Source organism: Nicotiana sylvestris, chromosome 1, assembly GCF_000393655.2.
Source record: "Nicotiana sylvestris chromosome 1, ASM39365v2, whole genome shotgun sequence".
In the NCBI taxonomy this organism is placed as follows: Eukaryota; Viridiplantae; Streptophyta; class Magnoliopsida; order Solanales; family Solanaceae; genus Nicotiana; species Nicotiana sylvestris.
Window position 1 is genome coordinate 180,479,206 of NC_091057.1, and position 10,743 is coordinate 180,489,948.

A 10,743-nucleotide genomic window follows, 5' to 3' on the forward strand; every position below is an offset into this window, starting at 1 on the left:
TACTGTGCCCGAGGGGCGAACTTCCATTTGTTTACTTACCTGTCAACTACTTGTTTTACTTGTTAAAAAGGGATTTTTACTTGACTCTTCACTGTTTTACTGTTTTAAGTGATTCTTTTACTGCTTCATTATAGAATGCCTTGTGCCTTACATGTTTTCTTACCTTCAGTCATTATCTATATTTATTACTCACTGGATCGGAGTACTCACATTACTCCCTGCACCATGTGTGCAGATTCAGGCATCGCTGGTTCCGCTCCTGAGTGCTGATTCCTCCAGTTCCAGGCGGTATTCAGAGGCTACGAGGTAGTTGTTGGCATCCACAGCCCCGTGTCTCTACTATCTTGTCATTTCTATTTCCTTCAAACATTTGTACTAGATATTGGATTTAGCATACTTGTATCATGGTCTATAGATGCTCATGACTTGTGACACTCCGGTTAGGGCTGTATCGGGCTGGATTTCCGCATTGTTATCTACATTTCCGCTATTCAGTATTATGTAAACCATGTTTAGACTATAATTGTATGGGTTAACTATTTTAAAGGGCGAATAGGGTTGAACTGGCTGGCCTTGTCTTCACGAGAGGTGCCATCACGACTGGGTTCGGGGTTAGAGTCGTGACACCCATTTTTAAAAGCTGTGCCCAGGTCTCTGATGTCGCATTTGTGACATCAGGTTCGCAATTGCAAACTCGCAATTGCCACAAAATCTTCACAATTGCGAACTGGCTCCCTTCCTGCTTTCATCGCAAATGCGATCCTAGGGCCGCAAATGTGGACCTTGTAGGGTTCGCAATTGCGGTGCAATTGTAGCAAATGCAACGCTGCTCACCTGTTGCCTTCATCGCAATTGCGGTGGTTTCCTTGCAAATGCGAGGTCGCAATTGCAAACAAATTCCTCGCGTTTGCGAGACCTGCAATTTCTCACAGAAACACCAGAAAACTAGGGTGTTTTTCACCCCAACCCATGCTCGAAACTCACTCGAGCCCTCGGGGATCCACTCCGAACTCCCACACAAGTCCAACAACATTGTACAGACTTGTTTGAGCAATCAAATCGCTGAAATAACACCTAACACCACAGATTCAACACCAAAACGCATGAAATCCTTAAGAACATTCAAATTCCTATCTTCACAACCGGACGTCTAAATCACGTCAAATCAGTCCCGTTTCTCACCAAATTCCACAAACAAGACTAAAATATTATATTGAACCTGTACCGGGCTCTAGAACCAACATACGGTCCCGATACCAACATGATCAAGCATTATTCCTTTTCATTAAATCCTTAGAATTTCAATTTAATAATTTTTAATAAAAATTTATTACTCGGGTTAGGGACCTCAGAATTTGATTTCGGGCATACGCTAGGTCCCATATTTTCCTACGGACCCTCTAGGACCATCAAAACAAGAATTCGGGTCCGTTTGCTAAAAATATTGACCAAAGTCAAACTTAGCCTTTTAAGAAAATTTTAAGGAATCAAATGAGCATATTTCAACCCAATTCCTTCCAAATCCCGAACCAACCCTCCCTGCAGGTCGTAAATTAGTTAAAGCAAGCGCGAGAAGTTTTATTTAGGGGAGCGGGGTTCTAAAAAGCAAAACGACCAGTCGGGTCGTTATACTTAAAATGTTAAATAATGTAAGGGTAGAATAGTCTTTTCAGCTAATGCAGTTATTAACGTCTTAATAGTTGTTAGGATGATTAGTTAATTAGTTATAAATACACAAATATGTAGATAATATGAAGACATGTATACAACTCATTAATGAGATAACAGAAAGTATTCTTTCTTAGCTAATTCTGTTTTCTCCTATTCCTTCTCTATGTGAGTTGCCTCCTTCATTCTATCATCTCCATCTCATCTGAATCTATACATGAATTACATCGTGGTATCAAAGCATAGAAGCTCAAATATTTAGCTTCAATTTGATCCTATTTCCAGACTCTACTCCATTTTTGTCATTTCTGTTTTTTTTCTGTTTTTCTGTGAAGAATTGCAATTAGCAAGTTCTTGAATACTTGAATCTGCAAGAAAATGACAATTCCAAATGAGCAATTGGGTCAGACACCAGGAGTTCAAATTGATGGTGATCAATTGAATCAAAATGCTAGAAATCAAGCAAATCAAGCAACTGGGATTGACTATAATCATCCACTTTTTTTATCTCCTGTTGACGTAAGTGGTATTCAAATAATTTTGTTTCAATTGACTAGGATTGAGAATTATTCCATCTGGTTTAGGTCAACGCGAGTAGCCCTGCTAGGTAGAAACAAGTTGAGTATGGTCGATGATACATGCAAGAAAGAAAACTTCCCAGAATCGATGTGGAATCATTGGGAAAGAGTCAATGCAATTGTGTTGACTTGGATTATGAATTCAGTGGAAAAAGAACTGCTTGGAGAAATTATGTACGCATCAAGTGCTCAATTGGTTTGGGAGGATCTTTCAGAAAGATACAACAAAGTTGATGGGTCAAGAACCTACAATCTGCATAAGGAAATTGCAACATTGTCACAAGGCATAACTTCTGTATCAGTCTATTTCTTAGGGTTGAAGGATTTGTAGGAAGAATTTGAGGCTTTAGTGCCAACACTTGGCTGTAACTGTCCAAAATCAAGAGAATTTGTGGTGTATTTGCAGAAGTTGAAGTTATACCAATTCTTGATGAGGTTAAATGATTCATATTCTCAAGCAAGGAGTCAAATCTTGATGAGAAGTCACATTCCCACATTCAATCTAGCCTATACATTAATAGTAAGCGATGAGGGACAAAAGTCTGTTGCTGCAACCTCAGGAATTTTGGGGTCTAATCCTACAAGTCAGGCAAGAAACTATGAGATTGCTATGTACTCAAAAGCTGGAGGAAATCAGAATCAGAATCAGAGATTTAGAAGGAATTATAATGTGTACTATGATTTTTGCAAAATAAAGGGACATAGTAAAGAAAATTGCTATAAGATTGTAGGATATCCTGCAGATTTTAAGAATAAAAGAAAAGGAAATGCTGGTGCAAATGCATCCTACAATGTGAATCTAATGACAGAGACTGATCACTCTAATGATCAACAACCACATGTATTCAATTATTGGCAGAATACAAATATGCAGGATCAGGTGAAAAAGGGAAATAGTACACAAACTCAAGGATCTAATATGAATATGGAGAATTCAGGTCTTGAGAAATATGTTCTCACAAAAACTCAGTATGAACAGATTCTGCAAATGTTGAACAAAACCAATGTGTCAAGTTTGACTTCAGCAACTAATGTGGCAGGTATTGATACAACTCTATTAGTTTCTAATTGCCTTAGTCAGTGGATTATAGATACAGGAGCAACAAACCATATGGTGTCTGACAAAACCTTACTAGATGAGAAAACAGTAATTAAAACAAACAATCCAAAGAAAGTATTGTTACCAAATGGTGATATTACAACTGTTACTCATACAGGAGCAAGTTCTATATTATAAAATAGCACAATAACAAATGTGTTTTATGTTCCTCAATTCAAGTACAATCTTTTATCAGTGTCTAAGCTAATCAAAGAGTTGCAATGCTCAACAACATTCTTTCCTAATTTTTGTGTATTTCAGGAACTCTTCACTGGGAAGGTGAAGGGGATTGGTAAAGAGGATGGTGGCTTATACCTTCTATACACTAATACAGCTGAAAGGAATAAAATGCTTGCTCTAATTGCAAGAGGAAATGATGCAACTGAGGTTAAACAATCAGATGTGATACTCTGGCACATAAGATGTGGTCATGTGTCTACTCAGATTCTTAAGAAAATACTACCTATATATATTGATACTATCAGGAATAGAATAAACAAATACACAGTATGTCCTTGTGCCAAACAGACTAGATTACCATTTCCTACAAGTAGTATTCAGAGTAGTAGATGTTTTGATCTAATACATGTAGACTTGTGGGGCCTTATAGAGTTGCTACATTGGAGGGAAACAAGTATTTTTTGACTATTGTAGATGATTTTTCAAGAATGACTTGGGTATTTTTACTAAAGCAAAAGTCTAATTCATGTGTTTCAATTCAACATTTCTTCAAATATGTCAGAACTCAATTTGATGTAACAGTGAAGACAATAAGAACTGATAATGATTCAGAATTTGTGAATTCTGTGTGTGAACAGCTATTCAAAGATTTGGGAGTTATATATCAAAGAGCATGTGTATACACCCCTCAGCAGAATGGGGTAGCTGAGAGGAAACACAGACACATATTAGAAGTCACAAGAGCTATCAGATTTCAAGCTCAAATACCCATTAAATTCTGGGGTCATTGTATATTAGTTATTGTCTATTTAATAAACAGAATGCCCAGTGCTGTCATTGCCAACATATATTCTTTTGAAAGGCTACATAAAAGGAAGTCTTCTCTCTTGCATCTTAGAATACTAGGATGTTTGAGCTTTGCTAAAATTGTACAAGAACATGACAAGCTAATGCCTAGAGCCAAGTTATCTATACACATGGGGTACTTAGAATTTCAAAAAGGATATATTTTATATGATCCTACTAATAAGACATTCTTCACAAGTAGAGATGTCATATTTAGAGAAGATGTATTTCCTTTCATAAAGAAAGATAACAAATATCAACAAATATTTATTGATACAACAAGTTTGGGAATACAAATTCATGATTTTACAATACTATATCAGAATAGAACATCAGCTACAAATGCTAATGAAGATGGCAACACAGAACATAGTGAAATAGTTATGCAGCACAACACAGAAGAAAACTATACAGATGTAGTTACAGAACATGCAAACACAGATTTCTACTCATTCTAATACTAGTAAATCACAAATGCCATCTGACACTACTGAGATACAAAATCAGCCATTGCCTGAAGTTAGGAAATCCTGCAGAGACAAACATCCTCCAATCTGGATGAAGGATTTTGTTTCCCTTAATATCCATGAAATGTACCATATGCTCTAAACAAATATATTAGCTATGATCATCCCTCCTCTAAATATCAGTCCTAGCTACAACTCCATCAATTACTGAACCAACTAACTATTCTGAAGCTATTTTAGATCCTAGATGGATACAAGCAATGGATGAAGAGATAAAAACTCTTGAGAATAATCATACCTGGGATATTGTAACTCTACCAGAAGGAAAAAGACCTACATGATGCAAATGGATTTACAAAATCAAATACAAAGCTTCATGAGAAATTGAAAGGTTCAAAGCTAGATTAGTAGCCAAAGGCTATAGTCAAAAAGAAGGTATTGATTACCAAGAAACATTTTCACCAGTGGTGAAAATGGTCACAGTAAGAACAATTCTTGCCTTAGAAGCTTCAAAGAAGTGGCATATACATCAAATGGATGTATATAATGCTTTTCTGCAGGGTGATTTATTTGATGAGTTTTATATGGATCTACCACAGGGATTTAAACGTCAGGGGGAGAACAATGTATGTAGACTTGTTAAATCCCTGTATGGGCTCAAGCAAGCACTTAGACAATGGAATGCAAAACTGTGTGAAGTATTGCTGAGGTTCAAATTCAAACAAAGCCAGCATGATCACTCTCTATTCATCAGGAAAACAACTGAAGGTACTACCATAATTCTAGTATATGTAGATGATATGTTAATCACAGGTGACAGTCTGCATTTGTTTGAGGAAACAAAGAACCTACTGCACAATGCATTCAAAATTAAAGATTTGTGGGAGCTAAAATACTTCTTAGGAATTGAGTTTGCTAGGTCCAATCAAGGAATAACTATGCATCAGAGAAAACATGCTTTGGAATTAATTTCAAAAACTGGATTAGCTGTAGCCAAACCAGCAATAACTCCAATTGATGTCAATATCAAATTGACCTCTAAACAATATGATGATCACATTGGTAAGGCAGAATGCTCAGAAAAAGAAGACGAGTTAGTTGATCAAACTTTCTATCAAAGACTAATAGGAAAACTACTATACTTGACTGTAACAAGACCAGACATAGCATTTGGAGTTCAAACTCTTAGCCAATTTCTTCAACAGCCTAAAAGATCACACATGGAAGCTGCCTTAAGAATAGTAAGATATGTGAAAAATCAGCCAGGTCAAGGGATTTTATTATCAAGTTCTCAGAACAACACAATAACAACTTTTTATGATGCAAATTGGGCTGCATGTCCTCTAACCAGAAAATCAGTTACAGGTTTCTTAGTTAAAGTTGGTGACTCATTGGTCTCATGGAAATCTAAGAAACAGACGACTGTATCTCGAAGCTCTGCAGAAGCAGAATACAGAAGTTTAGCCACAACAGTAACTGAACTTATTTAGCTATATGGCTTTTTAACAGAGGTTGATACAAAGCCACAGTTACCTATCAATATCTATAGTGACAGTAAAGCAGCTATACAAATAGCTGCAAAACCAGTCTACCACAAAAGAAACAAGCATATTGAGATCGATTGTCACTTCATGAGAAAGAGAATTCAACAAGGACTTGTCATCACAAAGTATATTGCAACAATAGATCAACCTGTTGACATTCTTACAAAGGGATTAACCAAAGTACAACATGAATATTTGAAATCCAAACTAGGTGTGATCAATATTTTTTTCACCACCTAGTTTGAGGGGGAGTGTTAAATAATGTAAGGGTAGAATAGTCTTTTCAGCTAATGCTATTATTAACATCTTAATAGGTGTTAGGATGATTAGTTAATTAGTTACAAATACACACATATGTAGATATTATAAAGACATGTATACAACTCATTAATGAGATAATAGAAAGTATTCTTTCTTAGCTAATTCTGTTTTCTCCTCTTCCTTCTCTATGTGAGTTGTCTTCTTCATTCTATCATCTTCATCTCATCTGAATCTATACACGAATTACATCATAAAAGCATATAAACTATGAAATTACGGAATTATCCCTATGCCAGGCAGACATGTTGACCATGACTTGCCTGCTTATCCTCACTTATAGTATAGGAATAGATAAGTAAAGTAATATCGTACTATATCCCCCTTCTAAAAAATTATGGTTTCATCTCCTTAGAATACTAAAATAAACATTGATACTTAGGGGGTAACGAAGGAACCGTAAAAATACTTATTTAAAGTTGTTGTCACAATCATATGAATGTATTAGCGAAGATATTAATAAATGCATGATGATTACTTAAACAGTATAAGTCCTAAAGGAGCTAAGAAAAAAAAGATAAAACGAAAAAAGGAAACTAATAATAATATGACCCAAAATTTGTATCTAGGTTTATACAATCATATTTTATAGTAAAGTAGAATTAATTTTAGCCAATACTAATATCCAAAAGATATACCAAATATTTTTGTGGTAAGATTCCATGTATGCTATTGAGTAGCAAAAAATGACAACAAAAATGATATGATAAATGATTCAAAAATATGGAAGATAACAACAAATAACAATAAATGACATTTAAGTAAATAGATGGGTGGAGGTCACCCGGAAAAAGGTGAGATTCCCCAATAATTCTTTTGACAATGATAGACAATAATAAGCCTTTGAATATTCGGAAAATGTTAATGTGTTGTTCTTTACAATGAAATGTCCAATCACCTCTATAACTACATATCTTTCTATTTATAAGAGTACATGGACCACAAAAACCTAAATAGTACAACTGGGAGGAATATTCACTGGAATATTCTTTGGGGAACCCTCGTATCAAAACTAGCCGTTACTGCTTTAATAAAGGGAGTTCTCATCCTTGTATTCGTCCTCTGTTGAGTCACCTCGACCTCGTTAAGGACGTGTTGTTTTCTCATGACATCGACCTTTTGAAGCCAAATTATTGTATCCTGTTGACGATACGTGGCAGCCTTCGAAGGCCTCCTTAGTGTCGACTTTGTCCACATATAATTATGATAATTTTAGCCCATACACTAATAAAACACATCAAAATAATATTGGTATCAAGGCTTATGATCACGACCCATTTTCTGAACAAGCCGAGACCGACACTCGATTACTAAATATGTCCAAGCGAACCATCTCTACTTATCAAATCTATTATAACTCCAAACTTTATATGCAACAAGGCAATTGTCACACCTCCTTCTTCTACCCGAGAATGGGTATAAGGGAGTTTTTTCCAATTTAAATGACAATCGAAACATGATTATTTATTTATTGTTCAGAGTCGCCACATGGGATAATTTATGGTGTCCTAAGTCACCGGTTTTAAATCCCAAATCGAGAAAAGTTGACTCTTATTTATGGTCCGCGAACACAGAAATCCGGGTAAGGAATTCTGTTAACCCGGGAGAAGGTGTTAGGCATTCCCGGGTTCCATGGTTTTAGCACGGTCGCTCAACTATTATTATTGGCCTAATTATCTGATTTTTTACACGTTTTAAACCTATTGTGCATTTTTAACTTTTTAGCCGTTTTTAATATTTCGGAAAAATTCAAGGTTATCTAAAACACATCGTAAGCCATGCTACATGAAATGCACCCGTGGTTCATGACACGTTCTATTTAACCTTATTGGAAATTGAAGTCGGTCACATGAAATGCACACCCGGGCCCCTTTTATCTAATTTGACGTAGTTTAGTTGATGAATAGCAATCCAATTTCTGTACTATGACAAAATCATGTTCAACTATAACCAATTCGAGTAAACACACGAGCAGATAACTAAACGAGCAAATTCAAAACTATGGAGAACAATTTCACAACAACGTAATCATATCACCAAACAAACAATTAAAATTAAGCTTGAATAAAATGAACAGGGGGTGAAAGAATTGGACCTCAATATAGCCGAAAAATTGATTGTTTCACTATTTCGAAATGCAACGAACCGCGTACCTCGAATCAATACCGGAAAGCTCGAAACTCAAAACGACCTCAATCAAATGATAAACTAAAACCTATGTGACAACTCAAACCACCGCCATTCTTCTTGAATTCGAAGAGCTGAACGGCAGATCTTAAAGAGATACAACATCACGCGCCAGATATCTAGTTAGGAGAGAGGATAATCCAACCTTAAATACGAATGGAGAAAGATTAAACTGAATCTTTTCATGACCTTTTGCTAGTTTGCACTACCATCTATCATTCGGCAAGTGTTGAGTAAATTTGTAGCATTTTTTTTGAATCCATGGGCAAGGTCAACTATGGGGCATATTTACAAACCCTTCCTGAACGTCGAAATAGGCAGTTGTTATCCAGTTGTTTGGCGTTGGTGAAGGAGTGAGGTAAAGACAAAGTAGAATTAAAATCAAAGCACAAGTCACTAGAAAATACCAATTGGAAACGACAGTAATTAAAGTCAATCAACCAAGAATTTAGAGGTGTAAGAATTTTTGTTCTCTTAGTTAGGTTTAGGAATTGAAAGCCTGCCGTTTTCTTGGGGTCTAGGTCCTAGGTCCTCTTTTTCTTTGATTTTCAGGAATTGCGGCTGTCAAGTCCCTTTTCATGGGCAGGGATCTCGCTCTTAGGGTCTAGGATTTAGGGATTATTTTTTAGGGGTAAGAATTAGGTTAGGTCAAATGGGGAATGGGTGTGGGCTCAATATTTTGGGCTATCCGAAATTGAGCGTTTTCAATTAAGACCAAACAAAATTAGCCTCAAATTTCATACTCTTTATTTTAAAACAAGCCCAAAAATACTACACTAATTACTAATGTCACGACCCTAAACCCGGACCCGGTCGTGATGACGCCTCTCATGAAGACAAGGCCAGCCGACACTTACCCATTTCAGTTTTAAAGCAATTAAACAATAAGAATTAAGTCTTACACTCAATAAAATTCCAAATAATAAGAAGTTAACAGTATAGTTTGCGAAAACCCAACACAGCCCGACATCGGGGTGTCACTAGTCATGAACATCTATCAATTCTAACACACGTCTTAAAAGTCTACAAAGCTATTACAAAGTCAATAATAAGGGAAAAGAAATGAGATAGGGGGGAAAAACACGGGACTGCGGATGCCAAGCAGCCACCTCGTGAACTCCGAAGTCTGCTAGGAGCTCTCAACACTCGCTAGCAGGATCAACAACGCCTGAATCTGCAGACGGGATGCAAGGAGTAAAGTGAGTACTCCAACTTAGTGAGTAATAATCATAATCAAAAACTGAAAAATATGAAATCACGTAAGGCACATTACAGGCTATAGTGAAGCAGTAAAAGCCAGTAAAACAGTGAATCAGTAAAGATATGTGAAAATCATTTTAGTTCAGTTTAAACTTCATGAAATGCTTTTCTAACATTTAAGCAAACGAATGACATGCAAATAAGAAAGACAAACATATAAAGGTCCGCCCCTCGGGCACAATGTCAACAAATCCGCCCCTCGGGCAATATCTCATAACAATACCAGCCCCTCGAATATATCATATCACAATGGATACCTGTGCTCACTAGGGGTGTCCAGACTCCTGGAGGGGCCCCTTACGGCCCAAGCGCAATATCCAGCCATCTCGTGGCATCATCACTAAGCTCTCGGCCTCAGATCAACAAGCCACCTCGTGGCGTACATATCTCAAGCCCTCGGCCTTATAATCATATCAGTGTTTCCTCACAACTTAGGCCCTCGACCTTACTCAGTCAGAATCTCATAGCCACTCGGGCAACAGTGAAACATAGTGCTCAGCCCAAAATATCATTTAAGTGTTAAAAACAGAGTAAATATGGTTGAGTTATGAAAATAGTAGAATATAGCATGACTGAGTTCAAGTATAAAGTCAAAA

General features: G+C 36.6%; 1 protein-coding gene across 1 annotated transcript; it reads left to right on the plus strand.

The window, feature by feature from the left end:
- The first annotated feature begins 2,046 nt into the window (after positions 1-2,046).
- On the plus strand, positions 2,047-4,829 carry LOC138877525 (uncharacterized). The gene is made up of 4 exons (XM_070157139.1): positions 2,047-2,541; positions 2,653-3,393; positions 3,607-3,732; positions 4,164-4,829. Exons 1-4 carry the CDS (start codon positions 2,047-2,049, stop codon positions 4,827-4,829), a joined length of 2,028 nt encoding a protein of 675 aa, XP_070013240.1.
- Positions 4,830-10,743: the final 5,914 nt, after the last annotated feature.

What these genes read in the sequence shown, in the direction of transcription:
- LOC138877525 (XM_070157139.1), top strand. Translation starts at nt 2,047, where the DNA reads ATGACAATTCCAAATGAGCAATTGGGTCAGACACCAGGAGTTCAAATT. An exon ending in TGTCACAAGGCATAACTTCT is followed by an intron (nt 2,542 to 2,652) that starts GTATCAGTCTAT and finishes GTGTATTTGCAG; the next exon opens with AAGTTGAAGTTATACCAATT. An exon ending in GAGGAAATGATGCAACTGAG is followed by an intron (nt 3,733 to 4,163) that starts GTTAAACAATCA and finishes GTGTGTGAACAG; the next exon opens with CTATTCAAAGATTTGGGAGT.